The sequence below is a fragment of the Mastigoproctus giganteus genome, chromosome 7, assembly GCF_048544385.1.
Source record: "Mastigoproctus giganteus isolate SK-2022 chromosome 7, ASM4854438v1, whole genome shotgun sequence".
In the NCBI taxonomy this organism is placed as follows: domain Eukaryota; kingdom Metazoa; phylum Arthropoda; class Arachnida; order Uropygi; family Thelyphonidae; genus Mastigoproctus; species Mastigoproctus giganteus.
The window spans coordinates 163,386,020-163,411,112 of NC_143581.1; the positions used below are offsets into that span (position 1 = coordinate 163,386,020).

General features: G+C 36.1%; 1 protein-coding gene across 2 annotated transcripts in view; it reads right to left on the reverse strand.

Annotated features, from left to right (window-relative positions):
- Positions 1–24,454, reverse strand: part of Sou (required for meiotic nuclear division 5 protein souji) — a 108,591-nt gene extending 84,137 nt beyond the window's left edge. For both annotated transcript variants that reach the window (XM_090377164.1, XM_090377165.1), the window contains exons 1-2: positions 24,248–24,454; positions 14,302–14,447 (exon numbers count right to left, since the gene is read on the reverse strand). In XM_090377164.1, the coding sequence (XP_090233290.1) occupies positions 14,302–14,447; positions 24,248–24,383 (282 nt within the window). In that variant the 5' untranslated portion in view covers positions 24,384–24,454. The remainder of the gene's footprint in view (positions 1–14,301; positions 14,448–24,247) is intronic.
- Positions 24,455–25,093: the final 639 nt, after the last annotated feature.

The following is a 25,093-nucleotide window of genomic DNA, read 5'->3' on the forward strand; positions in this document are numbered from 1 at the left end:
GATGGTCTGCAAGAATAGCTCATAGTGTCTTGTCAATGATATACAGGAATTTTTCTAGCAGGGATAAGGAGGTGATTATCCCCTTATATAAGGCAATTGTCAGGCCACACCTTGAGTACTATATACAGGTCTAGAAGCCTCCTTTTAAGAAGGAGGTAGAACTGTTGGAATGAGTGCAGGGAAGGGCAACAAGATTAGTGAATGGAACAAAGAGTTGCACTTACAAAGAAAGGCTTAAATCTTGCAAATTATAGTGTCGCGAGATTAGGCACCTGCGAGGTGATCTGACTGAGGTGTTTAAAGCCATGAATGGTTTGAGCATGCTCAATGCTGATGGGATTCTTCCTCTTGCTCAGAATAATCGCTTGAGAGGGCATAAATTCAAATTGACGAAAGACAGTTGTAGGATAGATGTGCGGAAGTTTGCCTTTAGCCAGCGGGTGGTTGTTTGTTGGAACAAACTTCCATCTGTCATTGTAGAAGTTGATCGCTTAAATAGATTCAAGGCAGAACTAGACAAACATTTGGAGCGAGTGGATGGGTGAAATAGTAGTAGTAGTAGTGTGGCATGTGATGCAAGAAAGCAAGTGTATGTGTTTATGCAGCATCAGGCAAAAAAAAAAAAAAAAAAAAAAAAAAATCACACCATTCCCTCCAAATGCCTGTCCAGTTCCTCCAATTTATTTAACCTATCAACTTCAACGACGACAGATGAAAGTTTGTTCCAGCAATTAACCACCCACTGGCTAAAGGCAAATTTCAGCACATCTATTCTATGTCTGTCTTTTCTTAATTTGAATTTATGCCCCCTTAGGTTTGTAATCTGAACAAGTGGAAGGATCCCATCAGAATTCGGCGTGCTCAACCCATTCAAGGCCTTATACACCTCAATGAGATCTACGTGCATATGCCTAGTCTCCAGCCACTACAATTTGCAAAACTTAAGCCTCAATCTTGTAGCCCTTCTCTATACACGCTCAAGCAAATCTACATCCTTCCTAAAATGAGGCTTCCAGACCTGTACGCAGTACCCAAGGCGTGGCCTGACCAGTGCCTTATATAGAGGGACAATCACCTCCTTTTCCCTACTAGCAAAATTCCTATATTTCATTGACAAAACCCCATGACCTGCCCTGGCAGCCTGTCTGCATTGTTCAGAAAACTTCATATCTGACTGCACAATTACTCCCAGGTCTTTTTCATTTTCTACCACCTTAAGTTTAGTAACACACAGTTGGTACGTTTCTCTAGGGTTACTTCTACCCATATGCAGTACTTTGCATTTGTCAAGGTTAAACTTCAGTTGCCACTTCTTAGCCCATCTGTCCAAATTATCTAGATCCTTTTGCAGTAGCACACTGCAATTACTGTCATTAACAACCCTGCCAACCTTTGTACCAACTGCCAACTTTGACACTAAGCCTGATATACCTTCATCAATATCATTGATAAATATACAAAACAACAGTGGACCCAACACCAAACCCTGTGGGACTCCACTAATAACATTAGTCCACGAAGAGCAGCACCCATTGATTACCACCCTCTGTCTTCTCCCACTCAACCATCCTTTTATCCATTGTAACAACTTACCCTTAATACCATTCTGCTCCAATTTGTACAATAGTCTTCCATGCGCAACAGTGTCAAAAGCTCTTCTCAAATCCAAATATATGATATCAAAATTATTTTTTGCATCCAGTTCCTTTGTAACCACATCATAATATACTACCAAATTTGTCAGATAAGACTTTCCCTTAACAAACCCATGCTGTGTCTGAATTATTGCTGTAGTCTTGTCTAGATGATCCTGCAATGCATCTTTAACCAGTGATTCCATTATTTTACCTGGAACAGAAGTTAAACTAACTGGTCTGTAATTACTTGTGTCATCCTTCAATCCCCCTTTGTGAATTGGGGATACATTTGCACATCTCCAGTCCGTGGGAACCTCCCCTGAGTCCAGGGAAGCTCTCATAATTATGGCTAATGGTTTGCTTACTTCTTTTGCCACCTCCTTTAATATAACTGGATAGATTCCATCCACCCCAGGTGCCTTTCTTGTGTTTATCTTCAACAATTTCTCCTCCACTTTACTCTCAGATATTACAAGATTATCTAGCTTACTGCCAGAAGTGTATTCAACTCTGGCATTCCCCTCCCTGAATAACTCCTCATGTGTGAATGTAGATGCAAAATATTCATTTAGTTTGTTTGCTATCTGAGCAGGATCATCAACAGTCAAACCATCGATGTCAAGTGGACCAATCAGATTCATCCCCTTCCTTTTAGAGTTTATATAAGTAAAGAAATCCTTGCTGTTTTTCTTAGCATCTTTTGCCAAGGATTTCTCATAATCTGCCTTCGCCTGCCTAACCTCCTTTGTCACCTGATTACAGACTAGCTTATATCTGCCATAGGCTTCTGAGTCGCTTGATAATTTATATGCATCCCATGCATTTTTCTTCTCTATTACGAGTCTCATTAGTTCATTAGATAACCATTTAGGCCTAAACCTTGAACAATATTTCTTAATAGGTATGAAACTTTTAGTAGCTTCCACGATTAATTCCTTGAACGCTTCCCACTTAGAATTTACTGTTGGTTACATCGTCAGTTGATCCCACTGTACAGAATTTAAAAACTCTCGGAGAGCACTGTACTCACCTTTATGGAAGCAAAAACCCTTTCCTTTACCCCTGATGGTAATTAAATCTTTAAGTAAATCTGATATATTAAAGTTTTGTATAAATAGTAATGTTCTCTGTTCAGATTCAATTATATTGTAAATAAAAGAAAAAATTGCTTTCTTTTACATAATGTTTATCCCGAATAATACAAATCTTATGAAACAATGCAGTTCAGGAAATTTTTTTCTAACCAATCATGGAAAAAAAATTCAATGGAAATCATTATTTAAAGACACATTATAAGCTATTAAAAATGGGGTGCTACATTCATCAATAGCTATTACTTGGGTAAAGAGAGTCACTGTTATGAATATAATACAGCAGACTCGATTTACCGGGATCGGATTAACAGGGACACTTCAAGATTTCAAATTAAAAAATAAAAAAAATCAACCGGAAATCATAAAATTCAAGTAATAAATAGAATAGGTATAAACAGATGTTTTGCAAGTTGTAAATAAGCCACAAGCGTCATTATAAGTCATCATTGGGAGATTAGTGTACCTATTATCTTGCAACCCCAACTGTCTTCACACCCACAACTTGGAAAAAAAAAAAAAAGATACCAAATGTTTAGTTTGTTTTCATGCGTTGTGTCGATTGTTGCGTTCCGTTGCCCGCAAAAACACAAATTTTGTTTCGTTATTTATGTCAAGGATGTTGAAATTTTTTTATAGTAAAAAAAAAAAAAAAAATTTTTTTTTTTTGTTTTAGAAATTTGCGAAAATAATGGATAGTAGTAGTAGCAGAGGCATGTGATGCAAGAAAGCAGTGTATGAGCTTATGCAGCATCAGCCGAAAAAAAAAAAAGAAAAAATTCACACAACCATTCCCTCTAAATGTTTGTCCAGTTCCTCTTTAAATTTATTTTATCTATCAATTTCCACAACGACAGATGAAAGTTTTTTCCAGCAATTAACCACCCGCTGGCTAAAGGTAAATTTCCGCACATCTATTCTACATCTGTCTTTCCTTAATTTGAATTTATACCCCCTTAGGCTCGTAATCTGAACAAGTGGAAGAATCCCATCAGAATTCAGCGTGCTCAACCCATTCAAGGTCTTATACACCTCAATCAGATCACCATGCAGGTGCCTAGTCTCCAGCCATTGCAATTTGCAGAACTTAAGCCTCTCTTGGTAAGAGGATCCCTTCATTCCCCTTGCTGTTTTTCTTAGCATCCTTTGCCAAAGATTTCTTGTAATCTGCCTTCGCCTGCCTAACTTCTTTTGTGACTTGATTACAGACAAGCTTATATCTGCCATAGGCTTCTGTGTCGCCTGATAATTTATATGCATCCCATGCATTTTTCTTCTCTGTCATGAGTCTCATTAGTTCATTTGATAACTATTCAGGCCTAAACCTTGAACAATATTTCTTAATAGGTATGAAACTTTTAGTAGCTTCCACGATTAATGGTGCCTTCAGAGCCAGGTGGGCAGGAGCAGCAGTGCGTAGCACATGCTTCTTGATTAGACCAGGGTTCGGAGCCTGTGACCACCAAATACGAAGGATGCGGAAAGGTCAGGGAATGACTACCGCAAATCCCCGGAGCAATATGGCCCTAGTTGCTAATGCTCCTAAAAACCAAATAACAAACAACCACGATTAACTCCTTGAATGCTTCCCAGTTAGAAATTGCTGTTGGTAACATCATCAGTTGATCCCACTGTACAGAATTTAAAAACTGTCTGAGAACACCGTACTCACCTTTACGGAAGCAAAAACCCTTTCCTTTCCCCTAATGGTAATTATATCTTTAAGTAAATCCCACATCAGTACACTGTGATCACTGCCACCTAGTGGTTCCTTTATCTGCAAATTCTTAATACACAAATGATCACTGCTGATATCCAGATCAAGAGTATTATTCTCTCTGGTTGCCTCTCGAACATGCTGTTGCAGAAAACAATCATCCAATAAATCCACAAAAATCTTACTAGTGTGCGAGTGACCAACCCACAAGTTCCAGTCAATATCTGGGAAGTTAAAATCTCCCATTATAAGACATTCTTATTTACTAGCCCACTCTATTTCTCTGTACAATTGTTCATTGTACTCATTTGAGTCATTAGGCCTATAACACACTCCTACTCTTATTTTTGCTTTCACAGTGCTTATGTCACACCAAACTGACTCAACAGTGTACTGTTCATCTATATCAACTGGATGCACTTCTTTTGATTTTATGTTTTTCTTAATTAACAGCATAACACCTCCTCCCTTCCTATCCTTTCTGTACACATTGTACTCCACAAATTCCAATTCTGCATTCCTAATATCTGTGTGACACCACGTCTCTGATATCCCAACAATATCCACCTTTGATGTCTTGACCAACACTTCAAATTCATCAAATTTATTTACTATACTTCTAGCATTGGTATACGTGGAAGTATACATGCACCTATTCTTATTCTTAGTTACCCTAACACATCCCATATACCCACCTGTTTCACGATGACTGCCATCAGTCCCTGAAACCCCCAGCACCCCTCGCTCCAGGCCGCTGGTTATTCTAATAGAAGTAGTGCAAGAATCACCTTCACCTCTGCCTGCAGCTACTTTTAACCTTTTAGTCTGTGAATCCTCCCAAGCTAGCAGTTTTCTGATCCACCTAACACTGCCTTGATAGCATCAGCAAATATTCTTGCACCCTTTCTATTTAAGTGTATCCCATCCCTGTAGAAGCAGTCGCTCCTGTTAACAAGCACGTAAAAGAGCTGCACTTTCAGTTACAAAAAACTTGAAATTATTCAAAAGTTTGAAAACGGTGCATCCGTTAAATCTCTAAAGAACCATTATAATGTTGGTGACCAAACCATATGCAACATCGTAAAAAATACAGGAAAGCTATAGACTTAAAATCGACATCACAAAAAATAAAGTGAAGCATCATATTGGACACGCAAGTAGTGCGTGGTAGGTTTTTTATCTATTGCCATATTTTTTTACGTAGTCTGCTGAACATTTTTTGATACAGTAAGTCGATTTACGTAAATTTTTTTCACTCAAATTTTTTTTTTTTTTTTAGGATTGTAAAATTTAAAACAAAAAAATAAATAAATAAAATAAGCAGTCAATAATGACGATCACGGCAAGCACAAATTGCACAAGTGAGATACAGAGTAACAAGCAAAAAAATACAAAAAGAAGAGAAGATTCTTCTTTTCACCATAATATTTCACCATAATAACATTTCACCATAATAATGAAAAAACCCACAGAATTCCAACTATCGGTATTTTTGCAAATGCAATAAGATCGAGTTTACTACCCATTTATAATTAGATGCATGAACAGAAAAGCCCAATATAACATGGAAAGTGCAAATTATTTTTATTGCTTTTTATTATTATTATTATTAGCCAAAAGGGTCAAGGAAGCCTGAGACTTATGCTGAACCAGCCAAAAAAAAAAAAAATTTCTGCGTTACCCTGAGAGAGAGAGAGAGAGAGAGAGAGAGAGAGAGAGTCAGAAGTAGAAGGGAATCACCAAAAAAGCAAGAAATTGTTAGTGACCATCAGAAATGTGCTTTAGCAAAATGTGAGCTCGCGAGGGGTGATATTAATGAGTTTTCACCTTAACCCTGTGAAGTTCTTTACACAAAATTTCATTTTGACCGTTATCATGGTGCTGACTAAGAGAATAAGTGACAGTGGTACTAGTAAATCTACCAAGAAAAGGAAAGCGATTAATTTGGATCAGAAAATTAAATTAATAAGGATGTATGAAAATGGTCAAATATTAACCACTATTGCACTGAATTCAGATTTGTCAATAACAATATAGTAGCAATATGTTATTAGTCATTCCTGAGTAACGTAAAACTCAACGAAGTAAGAAGTCCTTGAACAGTTCCCCAGAACAGAAGTTAAACAAGCAGGTCTGTAATTACCCATGTCATCCTTTGATCCCCTTTGTGAATTGGGGAAACATTTGCACATCACCAATCTGTGTGGACCTCCCCTTAGTCGAAGGATGCCCTCATAATTATAACTAAGGGTTTGCTTACTTCATTTGCTGTCTCCTTTAATATAATTGGATAGATCTCATCCACCTCAGGTGCCTTTCTCATATTTAACTTAAACAATTTTTCCCCCACTTTGCTCTTAGTTATTACATCATTAGGCTCCCTGTTACAGTTTAATAAGCTTCTATCCTCTACTTCCCTACACAATTCCTCATGTGTGAATGTTGATGCAAAATACTCATTCAGTTTGTCAGCTACCTGAGGATCATCAACAGTCGAACCATCTATATCAAGTAGACCAACCTGATTCATCCCCTTCTTTCTAGAGTTTACATAAGTAAAGAACTCTTTGCATCCTTTGCCAAAGAATTCTTGTAATCTGTCTTCGCTTGCCTAACATCCTTTGGGACTTGATTACAGACTAGCTTATATCTACCACTGGCTTCTGTGTCGCCTGATAATTTATATTCAACTCATGCATTTTTCTTCTCTGCCACGAGTCTTATTAGTTCATCTGACATCCATTTAGGCCTAAAATTGAAAATTATTTCTTATTTGGTATGAAAAGCCTAGTAGCTTCCAAGAATAAATCCTTGCTTGCTTCCTATCTAGAATTTGCTGTTGGTATCATTATCAGTTGGTCCCACTGTACAGAACTCAAAAACTGTCTGAGACCAATTTAGTCACCTTTAAGAAAGGAAAAACCCTTCCCTTTATCCCTGATGGTAGTTACATCTTTAAGTAAATCCCACATCAGTACACTGAGATCACTGCCACCTAGTGGTTCCTTTATCTGCAAATTCTGAATGCACGAATAATCACTGCTGATAATCAGATCAAGAGTATTACTCCCTCTGGTTTCCACGCAGGCATGCTGCTGTAATCATCCAATAAATCCACAAAACAAGTTGTGTTAGTGTGCGAGCGACCAACACCCAAGTTCCAGTCAATATCTGGGAAATTAAAATACCCCTTTACAGGACATTCTAATTTACTGGCCCACTCTATTTCTCTGTAGAATTATTTGTTGTAGTCATCAGCCATTAGGCCTATAACACACTCCTCTCATATTTGCTTTCCCAGTTCTTATGTTACACCAAACTGATTCAACATTGCACTGTCCATCATATCAAATCGATGCGCTTCCTTAGATTTTGTGTTTCTTAACTAACAGCATAACCCATCCTCCTTACCTATCCTGTCTATTCTTTCTGCACACATTGTATTCCCCATATTCCAATTCTGCACTGCTTGTATCTATGTGACACCATGTCTCTGATATCCACCTTTGATGTCTTGACCAGCACTTCACATTTATCAAATTTATTTACCATACTCCTAGCATTCGCGTATATGGAAGTATACATGCACCTGTTCTTGCAAGCATACGTGCACCTGTTCTTGCAAGCATATGTGTGCCTGTTCTTGCAAATATACAAGTATCTGTCTTTACTCTTAGTTATCCTAACATAGCCCATGTATTTACTTGTTCAATGATGACTGCCACCAGTCCATGAAATCCTCAGCACCTTGCTTTCTGGGCTGCTGCTCAATCTAATAGAAGCAGTGCAAGAATCATTTTCACTTCTGTCTGTGGCTACTGTTAATCTTTTAGTCTGTGAATCCCCCCCAAAGCCTAGTAGTTTTCCGACCCATCTAACAACATATTTGTGAGGGACCTTTATTTGTGCCTTGGGGCAATGGAACAAAGTAGGCAGTGCTTTTTTTTTTTAGTAAATGGATTTCATCTGTGAAGAATCATCCCTCCAAGTAATGGCAGCATCTGCTGTTTGTAGCATTTTAACATCAATAAATACATTTGAATCAGATTCAAAACTGCATTAATGGAGACCTACTAGCTTTCTTCACCGCCTTATTGAGGAATAGAAGTGTCCACCTCACAATGAAGAAGACCCACTTTACAAGAAAAATCAATACAGGAGTCCCACAAGGGGGTGTCCTGTCTGGCCTTCTTTTCTCAACCATTCTAATTCCTTTCATGAGTTCCCGTGATGATGCTCTAATATATGCCGACGACATAAAGTTTCTTACCTTAATCCTACCATTTGCAAATCCAATGGCAATTATGTCTTCAAGCACAGAGAGCTTGACTGTTCTTTCAACTTACTTGAAGATGTTTGGGTTAAATCTTAACCCTTCAAAATCTGCAATAATGATTTACTCATTGAAACAGAAACCAACAGTAATTCAACCATCAGTTTTGGGTACTCTCATCCCAGTGGTTACCTGCCATAAGGATCTCAGTGTCTATTTTTATCCGAAGCTGAAATTTAATGTTCACACAGAATACCTCTGGAAGTGATTTAACACCCTACGCTGGAGAGCGAAGCAACACTTACTTCATTCCAACGATGCCGCAACCACCACCAGATATCTTCAAACCACTGTTTATCCGGTTATTTTATACGCTGCTGAAATTTGGGCATCTGCATTGCCCTCACTTCAAAAGCCAGTGTTCTCGTGTGAATACTGAACCCTGAAATGGGCCACAAATAAGCATCACTGACCCCCTCAATTGAGAACAACTGACATGGCTGAGCAGCTAAATGTACTCAGGCTCCTGAGGTTAATTGACAGCAGGCATTCAATGACTACAGTAAAAATGTACACAGGAGTGATAAATGCCCCAAACATCTGGGATTTCTGTCAGTGGCACAATCCTCTGCCATCCTTGAGGTCAGACCCCACACTAATACTCAAATACAACCGGTTGAAAGCACCTCCGTAGCCAGGTGGGAAGGAGCAGCAGTGTGTAGCACACGCTTCTTGATTAGACCGGGGTTCGAGCCCGTCACCACCAAATACAGAGGATGCGGAAAGGTCAGGGAATGACCACCGCATATCCCGGAGCAATATGGCCTTAGTTGCTAATGCTCCTAAAAACCAAAATAACAACAACAACCGGTTGAAACTGTGTAGTCGGTTCCTACCTACCCAAGCACTCCCCAAAATTCAGGCACTGCTCCATCTTGGAGTCAACCTACAGAAAATGGCTACCGACTACAAATACCATCACATGCTCCTCGAGTGGATTACATCTGTGGAACTGGGATAAATTCCTCCAAACTGGGTTACGACGTTCAGTTCCTCTTTATATTTTCCGATTATTATAATTTCATTTTTACATGTTTCATTTTGTGTAACTCAATTTCCCATGTAACTGTAATTTTTGCCAATTTAATCACATATATAATGTAAAACTCCTGGCCACGTCGCCATGATGAGAATTATTGTTACTGGTACATGTACCGTACTTAGCAGCAATAAAGAAGTTTAATTAATTAATTAATCACTTGAATAGAATTCTATTTCAGTATTAGATGACATATTATAAAGAGCTGATTCAATATCATCAGCTTCAACATAATGTCCATCCCTGTTCCCTTTCAGTACTGAAATCCCAGGCTGTGGGTCCATTATAACAACCCTTTAAGATAAAATTTTATAGGAAAATACTCTTCACACAAAATTTTATCAGCAGACACACACTAAGGATGATGTTTTGTTTTTCACAAAATTAAGAATTAAAATTCAGTAAGAATAATCTTTAAAAAATTTTACCTTTACTTCTTGTAGAAAATTCTTAACTAGGTAAAATAACTTCAAATAAGCAAAGAACATAAGAAATTGTAAACCAAGTATATGGCCTTTATAGCACTCTTTCTAGATAGTGAAATAAAAGCTAAGCAAAATCCCAGCTGTAATGCAATAACCCACGGTTCAATCAATATGCTGATATCGCTCAGTTGTTCATTTCATGTGTTTTTCCTTTTACAGCACTCATTTACTGACCATGATTCAATGGATGCATATTTGTGTTGAGGCACAAAAATTGCAGTTCATTTTGATGCAAGTTTGCATTCCAGCATCAAATGCAAACTTGTATCATGTTACAAATGTTAAGAACATCCAGATACATGAACCACTAGGTAGCAGTGATCATAATATATATCGATGTGTGATATACTTAAAGATATAACTAGGGTCAAATGGTAAAGGAAGGGATTTTCCTTTTGTAATGGCAACTACAGTGGTCTTAGACAATTTTTAAATTCCATATATTAACACTAGAATTCTTTGCATTCTTAGCCAAGGACTTACCCTAATCTGCTGTAGATTGCTTACCCTCTCCTTCGCGACTTGACTACAGACTGGTTTATATTTGCAGGATTCCATGATGCCTTCTAATTTATAATCACCCCATGCATTTTTCTTCACTGCCACCAGTTGGTTCATCAGTTCATCTGACATCCATTTATCTAAACCTTGAACTATATATCTCTTAGGTGGTACAAAAATCTTAGTAGCTTTTATGATTACTTCCCTGAAACTTCCCATTTAGAATTTGCAGTTGATAATCACCAGGTGGCCCCACTGAAAGGAATGAAAATAAACTGATGAGATTAGTGGTAATGAAGAAAAATGCATGGGGGAATTGTAAATTAGAAGGGGAATCCTACAGCAAGTATAAACCAGTATGTAATTGAGAGCTAAGAAGGGGCAAGCAATCTACAGAAGATTAGGGGAACTCCTTGGCTAAAAATGCAAAGAATTTTTTGCATACGTTAACACTAGAAGGAAAGGGACGAACAAAATTAGCCCACTAGATACGAATGCCATAGCTATATACGGTCCTATTCAGGTTGCTGAAGAAAAATTTTGCATCTACATTTACACACAAAGAAGTTTCTAAGGATGAGAACAATAGAAATATACCAAGTCATAGCTGGGAGCTAAATGATTTTGTTTAACTGAGAGGAAAGTGGAAGAGAAATTTTGAGGGGAACTAACCAGTTATGGTGTGAAAACACCCTTGGTCATAATTATGATGGCACCCTTGGATTCAGAAGAAGTTCCTATAGAATAAATTACTATTTGGTGTTGTGGACGTGGGTAATTTAAATAAATCTAAGGAAGAATTAGATATATTATTAGAGGGGATTGACAGACAAGGTGGGTAGTGTTTTTTTTTTTTTTTTTTTGGCTGATGCTGTATAAGCTAGCTTCCATCCATATTAAGAAGCATTTATGCATACAGGTTTTCAATTTTTATAAAATATTCAAATTTCTTGAACACAATTCACTCCAGTTGCATGCATATGGTCCAAATCTCAATCATGAAAGAGCAACTATACTATACCAATCAGTGCCTCTCCAACTACCTTGTGATGATGGAGCTGGAAATAGTGATTTTGCCACTAAAAGAATTGCGATGAAAAAGATTCCCATGTTGCCATTTCATAATTTTTCTAAGAAACAAACTGTGATAAATTAGTCCATGTAGCTTAGGTTACAACCTACCTTCTTTTCTTCTTCTTTTTTTTTTTTTTTTTGTGAATGTTATGACACTTTTGTGCACAGCTTGACAAAATTAACAGAACACGTAGAAAACATGGTGTAACTCGTAGTTCTATTCTCTAATGAGTCCCGTTTTAACCTACAAGCAGATTCTAGATGTTATTTCATCTGGAGGTAACAAGGAATGCAGTACCATCCCTCCAACATCAGAGAAAGAGACACTTACGGTGGAGGCGGTGTTCTTGTGTGGGGCGGAATAATGATCAATGCCTGCACCTTTCTTCGTGTTTTTGATAGGGGTACTGCAACTGCGCAGAGTTACTGAGAACAGATAATTGAACCCCAAGTGCAACTTTTTAGGGGTGCGATTGGCAGAGATTTTTTTTTTTTTTTCATACACAACAATACCACTGCACACAGAGCTCAAGTGATGGAGGAATATCTTGAAACTAAAGATATCCAAAGACTGCAGTGGCCAGCATGATCCACAGACTTACATTCAATTAAACATGTGTGTGTAATGCAACCCTTGGGGGTTGCACTGCATGCTGACAGCCAACTCCTCGGTCACTTGGAGAGCTGAGGTCTGTGGTGGTGGAAGAATGGAATTTGTTGCCACAGAACCTTATAGATACCATTATATCGAGCATGGTTCACCACTGTCAAACCTATTTAGCTGTTAGAGGGGATCATACGCTGTATTGATGTCATGTGGACATATTTTTGAGAATCTTGTACCGACTTCTGTAATGTAATAGTAATTCTTGGTAATAATAACAGAGGCATGTGATGCAAGAAAGCAAGTGTATGAGCATATGTAGCATCAGCCAAAAAAAAAAAAAAATTCACACAACCATTCCCTCTAAATGTTTGTCTAGTTCCTCCTTAAATTTATTTAACCTATCAATTTCCACAACGACAGATGAAAGTTTGTTCCAGCAATTAACCACCTGCTGGCTAAAGGCAAATTTCTGCACATCTATTCTACAACTGCCTTTCCTCAATTTGAATTTATGCCCCCTCAGGTTTGTAATCTGAGCAAGTAAAAGAATCCCATCAGAATTCAGCGTACACAACCCATTCAAGTCCTTATACACTTCAATCAGATCACCTCGCAGGTGCCTAGTCTCCAGCTGCTGCAATTTGCAGAACTTAAGCCTCTCTTGGTAAGAGGATCCCTTCATTCCGCTCACCAATCTTGTTGCCCTTCTCTGTACATGCTCACGCAAATCTACATCCTTCCTAAAATGAGGCCTCACCTGTATGCAGTACTCAAGGCGTGGCCTGACCATTGCTTTATACAAAGGGATAATCACCTCCTTTTCCCTACTAGCAAAATTCCTGTATATCATTGACAAAACCCCATGACCTGCTCTTGCAGCCTGTCTGCATTGCTCAGAAAACTTCATATCTGACTGCACAATTACTCCAGGTCTTTTTCATTTTCTACCATCCTAAGTATAGTACCACAAAGTTGGTATGTTCCTCTGGGGCTACTTCTACCCATATGCAGTACTTTGCATTTGTCAATGTTAAACTTCAGTTGTCACTTCTCAGTCCATCTGCCCAAATTTTCTAGGTCCTGTTGCAGTAGCACACTACCATTACTGTCATAAACAACCCTGCCAACCTTTGTATCATCTGCAAACTTTGACACTAAGCCTGATATACCTTCATCAATATCATTAATTCTTATACAACACCTATAAATGTCCTTTATACTTGTTTGAAGATTCTCACTGCCTCCTAATTTCATCATTATTCTATGGTACACCACCATACCAAATTTTGCCTCGCTTCATCGCAAGCTGCAAGATTTACACCACATTTTCTAGGTGTTCTATTAATTTTGTTGAACAGTGTATTAAAGTTTGTTTTAGAGTAATGGTTCAGTTTCTAAAATAGGTGTCTTCAACCCTGCTTGATAATCAGCTCCATTTGTTCTGAAGAATTTGTAGGCTTATTCCTGAAATTAAGGAAATCTACTCTAAATTTAGAAAAGTTACATATATAATCAGTCACCTAAATAGGTAAATAGCATTTAATATCAAAAATGGTTGTTCACAACTTCCAACAAAAAGAATTTTTCACAAGTCCTTTCTAAGTGAAGCACAATTTTTATGCTAAGCAAATTCCAAGATCAACCTGTGTAGGCCAGTCATTAACCAACTAATACAATCAATAGTTTGAGACAATGTTCATGACTTAAAATAATTTCTTATAAGTTCATAGTAACACTTAATTTTTCCCGGCACTTATCTAAGATTACTTATAAAATACAATGACATGTACGATTTTAAAGATCACTATTATACATACTTTATCCACAGCTTTCCCAACTTTGGAAACAGTGCCATGAAGGTCACGATGATCAGTTGCCATTGCAGTTACCACATCTTTAACTTTCTTAGCACACTGTGTTAAAATAATGGCCTGTGAAGCAGTTATTTCATTGTCTGATGAGGCTAAAAAAAGAAAGAACGTCACATAATTTGAAATTTTAAATACACTACTTGCCAGAATATTAGAAAACTACCTCACTATCAGACAAGAAATAATTAGCCGTAATTCTCCACTGGCATGGATTTAGCACCTAAAAAGCATTCAAGTGCAATGTTATTTCATTCACACAGCAGGGATAATTACATTTTCTTCAGTTAGGATGGTAATGTACAGTTCTCAACAAGTTTTCTGGCACAGAACAAAACACGTCCAAAGTTCATCCAATCAGAATTATATCTATAATCCATCCCATTAACCTGAAAGGGTGATACATAATATAAAATATCCACTGTTAGCTGAAAGTGTAACTTATTTTTAAAATTAAGTTGATGAAAATGGTATGTATGTCTAATGTTAAAATTTTAAAGCCAAATGTACAGAAAACAAAACTGTTGCTCATGTAATAACATTTTGTGACTATTTGAAAAATTTACCTAATGTACAAAAAAAAAAAAAAAAAAAAAAAAAAAACAGTTTTTCTAAAACTTTATGCTTGTTCCTTTCATTTTTAATAAACTATAGAGCTGACATTACTAAAATCTTACAGAACATTCACAGTTTTATGCTAAATAAGTGAACTCTGTTTGTTCTGCTATACAAAAAGAAGCATTTTCCATTATAAGCACAAATATTTCATTACACTCTTGTAGAACTTAACATTAGTAGAGGCATATCATGCAAGAAAACAAGCTTATATAGCATCAGCCAAAAAAAAAAACCTTTCCATTTCACCCATCCAAATCACCCCAAAAGTTTGTCAAGTTCTTCCTTGAATTTATTTAAGCTATAAACTTCCAGAACGACAGGTGGAAGTTTGTTCCAGCAATCAACCACCCACTGGATAAAGGCAAATTTCCACACATCTATTCTGCAACTATCTTGCCTTAATTTGAATTTATGCCCCCTCAAGTGTGTAATCTGAGCAAGAGGAAGAATACCATCAGCATTGAGCCTGCTCAAGCCATTCAAGGCCTTCTACACTTCAATCAGATCACTTCACAGGTGTCTAGTCTCCAGATGCTACAATTTTCAGAACCTAAGCCTTTCTTGGTAAGAGCAACCCTCTGTTCCCCTCATCAGTCTTGCTGCCATTCTCTATACTCGTTCTAGCAACTCTGAATCCTTCTTAAAATGAGGCCTCCAGATCTGTACGCAGTACTCAAGGTGTGGCCTGACTATTGCCTTATACAAGTGGATAATTACCTCCTTATCCCTGCTAGCAAAATTCCAGTATATCATTGACAAGACCCCATGAGATGCTCTGGTAGCCTGTCTGCATTGCTCATAAAACTTCATATACAACAGCACAATTACCCCCAGTTCTTTTTCATTCTCCACTACCCTGAGCGTAGTACTACACAGTTAGTACGTTTCTCTGGGGTTACTGCTACCCATACACAGTACTTTGCATTTGTCAATGTTAAACATCAGCTGCCATTTCTCAGCCCATCTGCCAGACTTTCTAGATCCTGTTGCAGTAGCATACTGTCATTACTGTCATTAACAACAATGTCAACCTTTGTATCATCTGCAAACTTGGACATTAAACCTGATATACCTCCTCTGAGTTCAAGGATGCTCTCATAATTATGGCTACACGTGTATGTTTGGGGAGAGGAATCATCACTGGATTGTCTATATCCAGTACAGGTATTATCAACTAGTAGAGTTTTAACAGAAATGCATCTCATACCTAATTTTTTATATTATTCGAGCTCATTGTTGACTGAAAAATATAAACTGACATGTTTTAAGTGATATATTTACATACATCTCTTAAAAGTACTAAACAGGAAAATCTTGTATATACAAGATTCTATTGTTTCTAATTCTAATGAAGAAATCCAGGTGTTCAGGAAACTAAATATTCAGGTTTTGTAACTAAAAGATCCATAAAACTGTCAAAACTCAATCAATTTCTTCATATTATATCTTAACTTTAACTTAAGCCTTGTCTAACAATAATAACACATATTTGATTCTCTTTGATTTATTAGATAAACCATTGGAAAAGAAACAACATAATTGAAATTAAAATGCAATATACATGGTGTTTCAAAATAATGTGCACACACTTTAAAAATTTATATTTAATGAACAATATGCACCAATTTAATTTTCTTAAACTCATTTTGTAGCTTAAAAATAGATAATTTTTTTTATAATAATTTCATTTCTGTTTTATTTTATAGCTACCTCTAAACATTGAATAGTACCAAATTAAGTTTTGAAGAAAGAAAGGCAATTATAAAATGGTACTGGAAATATGAAAATGTCAATGAAGTTCGGCATGCTTCTAAATCATGATATGGAACAAAAAGCGTCCACATGTTTAACAATTACTCGTTTGTGGGATAAATTTGAGGAGCATGGAACCATTCAGAATATCCATAACTTAGCATGTGGCAGGAAGAGGACGTCAAGAAGTAATAAAAACATTGAAGCTGTAAGAAATGTAATCCTGTGCACCCCAAGAAACTCAACAAGACAATGTTCACAAGAGCTAGGTTTAAACCATACAAGTATTTTTAGAATGAAGGAATTAATAATCGCGATTATCTTGACAATGAATTTCATGATCAATGAATAGGTCGTCAAGGGAGTGCTTTTGAATATCCTCCAAGATCGCCAGATCTTAGCCTGTTAGATTTTTTTGCTTGGGGATTCTTGAAAAATTGGGTTTACAGTCACAAACCACAAACATTGGAGGAATTGTGGATGAAAATTCAACAAGAAGCAGAAAACATTTCACCTGATTTGTGCATTTCAGTATGTAGGTCTGCTGAAGATAGATGTCGCTCATGCATTAATGCTGATGGAGGGCATTTTGAACAATTAAAGTTTTATTGTAAAAAAATATTTGTTTTTTGTCTTCAAAATATCAAAAAAAATTTACATTTATATATATTGTTCACTAAATATAAATTTTTAAAGTGTGTATACATAATTTTGAAATGCCCTGTACATGCAATCAGTAATACCAAATATCTGAAAAACTAGTAAAAGCAGAATCCCAATCTTGATATCAAAGGGAATATACAAATCAACTAATGCAGTTTTTTGTTCTATAACCCACATAATATCAAATGGAATAACTGTTATCATTACTACAGCAGATCAACATAGCTGTATTATGTTCAATCCATTTCAGGCATCTTTTTTAGAAGTGTGTGTGTGTGTGTACACATGCATGCTACTTGTGTACACACACAAGTAGCATGCTTCTTGTGATTCTTCACTTTCCCAATGATGCTGACCACCAAGCAAAACTTCATTTTGCTTGATGATCAGCAGCACTTCTGATAATGGCAATTATATGGAAGTGACATCACAATCCACTTTAACAACTCCTCATATTCTGAAACAAAATCCATGTTCCTTCAACCTCATATTCCTTAATATTGTTACCAGGTTCATTTGCTAAACCATATTTTTGCATCATATTCTGTCCAAAGGCACTCTTTCTGAAGCAGCTGATAATTACACTTGATGCAATATTATGCAAGCAATAACAGAATTATGAATAACATCCAAGATAATCTCACTTTTGTAGCAATTTCAAGTACCTTACATAAGGCGGTGTTTCCCAATTTCAAATACAGACCGCTATTATAGAGGCAACGGACCACAAAAAAAATATTAAACCATGCATACAAGTATATATTAATAACTATTTTTAAATAGTTATTTAAAAATATTTTAAAGTATTAAAAATACAATGGTATGTACTCATACTCAACATATGAGGTTTACATTAGGTTGGTTATAGGTGTACCTGCATCTTCCATCACGGTTAATGGGATTGTTGCCTACTGCAGTTCATAGTTTAAACCTAAATGGATTTCAGATGAATGGATTGGACAAACGGCAAAGAAGAAAAATGCATGGGATGATTATAAATTACAAGGGGACACAGAAACCTACTCTAAGCAGTGTGACATTAGAGGCAGGTTACTGATATGGATAAAGGGATAGTTGAATAGCAGAGGGCAGATAGTTGTTATAAATGGGCACTGCTCTTCTTGGATTAATGTTGTTAGTAGAGTCCCTTGGGGGTCGGTGCTATGCCCTTTACTGTTTTTAATATTTATTAATGATATGGACAAAGACTAATATCAAACTGTACAGATGTGGCATCTGCCATGGTAATAATCATTAGACATGTCTAATCTTGCCACAGAACTTCAGTCTCACAAGCTAAACACAAACAGCTGACAAAAATACCAATGTTCACACTGAGTCTACCAGATGCCACATGAATGTTTATGTTTCAATCCAGGAAATGAGCCTTGAAAATTCTAAAAAAAAACAAAAAAACTTTATTATTATTATTGGTGTCTCTTGTTTATTTTCATTCCATATGTTTTAATTGCATTTAGCAAATAGCAATAATTTATAGATCATTTTCAATTCAGTATAAAAACTAAAAATTAATTTTTTTATAAATAAAACAAAAATGGGTCTCTCACAGATGCCATGAAAGTATCTTCATTAAATTGGAGATGTGAGCGACAGACGGTTTAACAAATTAGGCAATGTATGTACTGCATTATATTACATTTCAAGTGCATTCAATTATCAGATAACACCTCAGGAAACAAAAACTTCTATACTATACTCAAGAAATGATTACCAGAACCTCACCATATGATGGGGAAGAAGTGTGTGGAAGACATCAACTTTTTATCCAATCCATAGGTGGTAGATGATGGTGAAGGAGGAAGAGCAGAGTGACTTTACATTAGGCAGTCCTATCACATCATCTCAAATCACATATGCAAGAACACTCCATGGGCCTTCAAAACTAGGGACCTAGAAGCAAGTGACACTGAATATCACTGAATCTACAAACACACAAACATGCAGCTAACATCCATAACCCACATTTCAGCAATTTGTGAGAAAATTCCTCATGGAAGCCCTGGGAACTTGATGTAGCAATAACAACATCAATCTGCTAGAAGCAAGGGACATGCAGCACAGAGATCTTCCCCATCATCCACAACCAATCACAGAACTCAGCCCCCCCAAGAAGAGCTGGAAGAATAGCAGCCTGTATCACCAAACTTTACCCCCACTGGGGTAAATACACTAGATAACAACATTGCTCTGATCATGGAAATAACCACCAACTGCTGGATCCTAGGATTGGGTCATATATGACCCTTTCACCATTCAGAATGCTAACACTTAGGCCCAATAAAGAGAAAGAACAGAAAATGAACCTTGTTTAGAGGACTACAGGAATATATATTTTATTATAAAATATGCGCCGACCGGGCTAGCCAGGTGGGTAAAGTGCCTGGCAACCCAAAGGTCGCGGGTTCGAATCCTGCCTCGGGTTTGGATCAAAGTACTGCAAAAATTTTGGGAGGTGCACTATGGCCACAGAAGCCGATGCACCAACAACTACCAAAAAAAAAAAAAAAATATATGCACGTACAGTAGGTAGTTACTAAGTGGATTATGAAATTGAAATGAATTATGATCAGGAGATCCGTCATATGCTTCCTATGCTAGAAATTCATATGAATAAAACTGAAATATATCCCTACTGGACTTCATACATCAATTATATTTAATAATAATATGATAATAATATAAGAACAAACTTAGTTTTCTTTCTGACAAGTGATGTTACTACTTCGAGTTGTCATTACACTTCCCAATTTACAAACAAGTCACAGCTGATGAATGAATATGATCTGAAGCAATAATGTCCTCCACTAATTATAAATCAACTATACTAAATTATAGAAATAAATTTTTATTATGCCGAATGATTATTTTATTGCCCTCAAAAGTGGTGATTCCAACAGGAATACTGTTGCACATAAAAGACTACTGTACAAATTGGAGCAGTGTGGCGTTAAGGGTAAGTTACTGCTCTGGATAAAAGGATGGTTCAGTAGAAGGCAGAGAGTGGTTACCAATGAACAATGCTCTTCATGGACAAACGTTATTAGTGGAGCTCCCAATGGGCTCCACTAATAACATTCAGTACTGGGCCCATTGTTGTTTTCTATATTCATTAATGATATTAATGAAGGTATATCAGGCTTAAAGTCTGGTTTGCAAATGATACAAAGGTTGGCAGGTTAATGATATATAATGTACCCAACAACTTTTGTATAAACCTGTTTTAAAATATTCAAATGGTGAATAATTATGATGGTACAACCATTTTCCTACACTTTTACTTCAGCATGTATAACTCTGGCCAAATTATTGTGAAAAAAATCCAGTAACATTCCTATTTCCTCATTCACAACTCAACATAGATGAATGTTTCATCATAGAACTTTTCTAAGGGATAGAAAGGTGATTATCCCAGTAATGCATAATGCAATTGTTAAGCTCCATCTTGAATATTGGATTGAAAACCTCATTTTAGGAAAGATGTAAATCTGTTGGGATTGCAGAGAAGAATAATACAATTAGTTAGAGACAAAAATGAGTATTCTTATAAGAAAGACTAAAGTTCTGTAAATTTCAGTGTCCAAAAAGTAGGAATCTGCCTAGAAACTTAAAAAGTGTTTAATTTTTTTAAATAGACTGAGTAAACTAAATGCTGATGGCATCTTTATGATTTTTCAGGTGAGCCATACAAGGGAACATAAATTCAAATGAAAAGTATAGTCGCAGAATACATGCATGGATTTTTTTTTAGTCAGAGTGTAACTGATGGCTGTAACTGAACTTCCACCTAGTGTTATGGAGGCAGAAAGTTTGAATCAATTTTAAGAACTGGATAAATCGAGGGTTTAGTGTCAAACATTTATAAAAAAATGTACAAAATTGCATTTTTGTTTTGAGATTTGTTTTACTTTATACAAATAACAATGCATATCATGCCACACAGCTGTATCTCTTTAGTAAAGTTAGCTTGGGCTATAAGCACATCTCCAGTAAACCAAGAAAATGTCAAATGACTTTTTCTTGGTTAATTACAAAAACATTTACTACAAAATGATTTTGTAGTTAACGCTGTTTGACACTAAACCCTCGAAATTATTAACATGTATAGACAAAAGCGGATAATTTTTTTTCTGTATATAGGCTTACTAAAAAAGTGTTCTTTGCATCACTATATCATACCAATTACACAAAATAATAAAAATGTTGCACATCATTAAGAACCATTTCAGTTTTTATTTTTTTTAATGTAAATCAAGGCCTCATGACTATGAATGCTTCTGTAATATATTCAGTTCAATTTGGTTAAAAGTACCAGGGTATTCAATATGGAACATTCTTGGGATAATGTATTCTTTTCACAACTAGCCTCATACCAAACTTTGAACAAAAAGTTAAGTGAAACTGAAATTATGTGATCAGCTGATCCCTTTATGAAAAAATTAAGTATATTTTCCCTTATATATAAGGGAAAATATAAAGGAAAAAATATAGGTGGACAATAACTTGTTTAAAACAATTTTGCTTAATGAATGCCACAATAAATGATCTATGTTAGAAAAATTATTTTATTTTCTCACTTTTTGTTATATAAAATGTTCATTGACATTTATTTCAAACCTTTTTCAAGATGATATTGCCAACCAGAAGTGTTTTTAATTAAGACATTTTGTCTAAAATAGATTTACTGAAGTGGGGGGAACAGCCATTGTATTAAAATCTCTCTCTCTCTCACATCCACACATATATAGAGCCAATTTCTGGTCTTCAATTGCTAATGAGAGTGTAAACTCTCATTACACTGTCAATGACTACTAAATATTTGTATCTGTAGAATCTGTCTATACTCTGGACAGCTTAGATCAGGAACAGCAAACTATTCCTCATGGATTCCTCTCTCTCTTCCCCCCCCCCCCCATCTGCTAATCCCACATACTGAATTCGTTAACTGGTTCATTTAAGCACATTGGCTTTTCTGGTATAAAAATTATTAAATCAATGTACAGATTAATGGCAAAATGAAACAAAAAATGAATAAATAACATTAATAATCCACTTATCCAGCAAAATCAAGTACAGAAAACATGGAACAAATAGTAATGTCAATAATCAGGTTTGGCAAAAGGACTTTAGTGGTAGTAGTAATGGCAAATGATGCAAGAAAACAAGCCCCATATACCATCAGCCAAAACAACCCCATACAGTTCACTCATCCATACCCTCCAAGAATTTGTCTAGTTTTTCCTTGAATTTATTCAACTCATCCACTTCCACAATTACAGATGGAAGTTTGTTCCAGCAATCAACCACCCACTGGCTAAAGGCAAATTTCTGCACATCTATTCTACAATTGTCTTGCCTCAATTTGAATTTATGTCCACTCAGGTTTGTAATCTCAGCAAGTAGAAGAATCCCATCAGCATTGAGCCTGATAAACCCGTTCAAGGCCTTATACACCTCAATCAGATCACCTTGCAGGTGTCTAGTCTCCAGACACTGAAATTTGCAGAACTTAAGCCTTTCTTGGTAAGAAGACCCCTTCGTTCCCCACACCAATCTTGTAGCCCTTCTCTGTACTCATTCTAGCAACTCTACATTTTATTAGTATTCCTTGAATATTATCAATTTGACTTTTAGATGCATTGCTAAGAAGTTTTCAGGTCACTTAGGTTCACATGAAAACTCGAGTGGGTTTTTGACAAAATAGTGGTTCTACTAGTTGTTTTTTTAACCACAAGGCAGGGCAGATGCAGAGACATAATCAGTAAAATTGGTAATGATAAAGTGTTCTTGGTCTGGAGAGTTGTTGTTATTTAGGAGCATTAGCAACTAAGGCCATATTGCTCTGGGGATATGCAATGGTCATTCCCTGACCTTTCCGCATCCTCCGTATTTGGTGGCTCACACCCCAGTCTAATCAAGAAGCATGTGCTACGCACTGCTGCTCCTGCCCACCTGGCTACGGAGGCGCCTGGTCTGGAGAGGTCCAAGTTTCTGTAAACATAAATATGTCATCACTAAAGACAGAATAAGTATATAAAGTGTTGCCAGTTTATTTAGGAATAACACAGTAGAATCTTCATTTCAAGCAGGTTATCAAAAACATTAGAATGAGGGTATAGTCATACAATAATATATATATATATATATATATATATATATATTATTGTATATATATATATTATTGTATGGGGACATTTCACATTTATTATGTTGAAATGATATGAATGCTGCCTACTATTTGAATTTCATTTTCTTTAGATTTATATTCCCTCCTCCAAAACGTTATGATTTACCATTAGTTCTATAAGAGTTAAACATGTAATATATTTAACTGTTATGTGCAACTCACATAAGCATGTCATATAAGCTGCATAAAACATACAAATACGGAAAAAACTTCAAAATTAAAAACATTAAATTGAAATGTTTCGAAAAGATAACTAAAAAGCGTAATGGTCGCAAATTCATCCACTTTTGAATTTTTAAAGTGAGTTCAGGCGGGAAATGCATTTCATGTCTGTTATTTGAGGTTTAAATAATAATGATAATTGTTTTAATGTTTAGTGTAGTATTCAAGAGACAGTAAACGTTTTGTTTTGGATCAGATCTATATGTTCTGTTGACCTAGTTTGCAAATAGCAAAATGACAATTCCAAGAAAACAAACTGCGGTAACTCAGCACCACTTAGTCTTGAGTTTACCATTGAAATATGGACTGTCATACAATTACGCAGCTAGGAATAGCATTAACAATACACTATTACTAGCGGCTAACATTGCAATTTTTTTTATTCCATTATTAACTTTATCAAATAACTGAAGTCACATGTGAAACCTTTAATACCTTCACTCAGTTCTCTTTGAAGCCCCTCAACACTAACTATCAAATCTGATAATGTCCTCCATATATGTTCATTGAAAGATCCAAATTTATTAAGGACTTTCTCAATTTCTTTTTCCACAGCCTCACAAAATTCCATGTCTTGAATAAACCTCAAATCAAAATGCTTAATATAAAAAAAATAAAACCAGTCTGCTCAATTTACTGTTATTTCTTTTTTATACATATATACAGAAAACCACCTTTTCCCTCTGGAAGCGGAAAACATCCCTAATATATAGTAATGCCGGAAATAATAAACGAGGGTAAATATCCAAATACAGTTGATTTTGTTCAAGGGACGGTCGTAACAAATAAAAAAGATATTATGTATTAATGTAAGGAAATAAAAGGGAAAAAATACACAATTTTTGATTTCGAAAATGAAATGGAATTACGGAATTGTGTGTGTGTGTGTGTGGGGGTGGGTGCCAAAGCAACTAAGGTTATGAGGAGCCAATATATTGGTCGTTAAAAGCGTGTATTCTGTGATCAATTTACCTGTTTGCTGGACAAAAACCAGATTTTCCGGGAGGAAAATAAAAAAACATGCAATTATAGCCTGAGATTCTGTAGTCCAGCAATTACTTCAGCAACGCTACGAAAAAAAACCACAGACAGGAGAAATTATGCTATTTACATTCAGGGAAGTTTTTGAATTTTAATAAAAAAAAAAAAAAAGTAAATTGCAGCCATTATCAACCCACTGCAGGATGGAAGCCTCCTCAACAATTCATGTTGAGGGAAATGGACCATAATCTGCCACGCTGGTCCAGTGCGAGTTGGCAGATCGACTGTATTCAGCAGTCA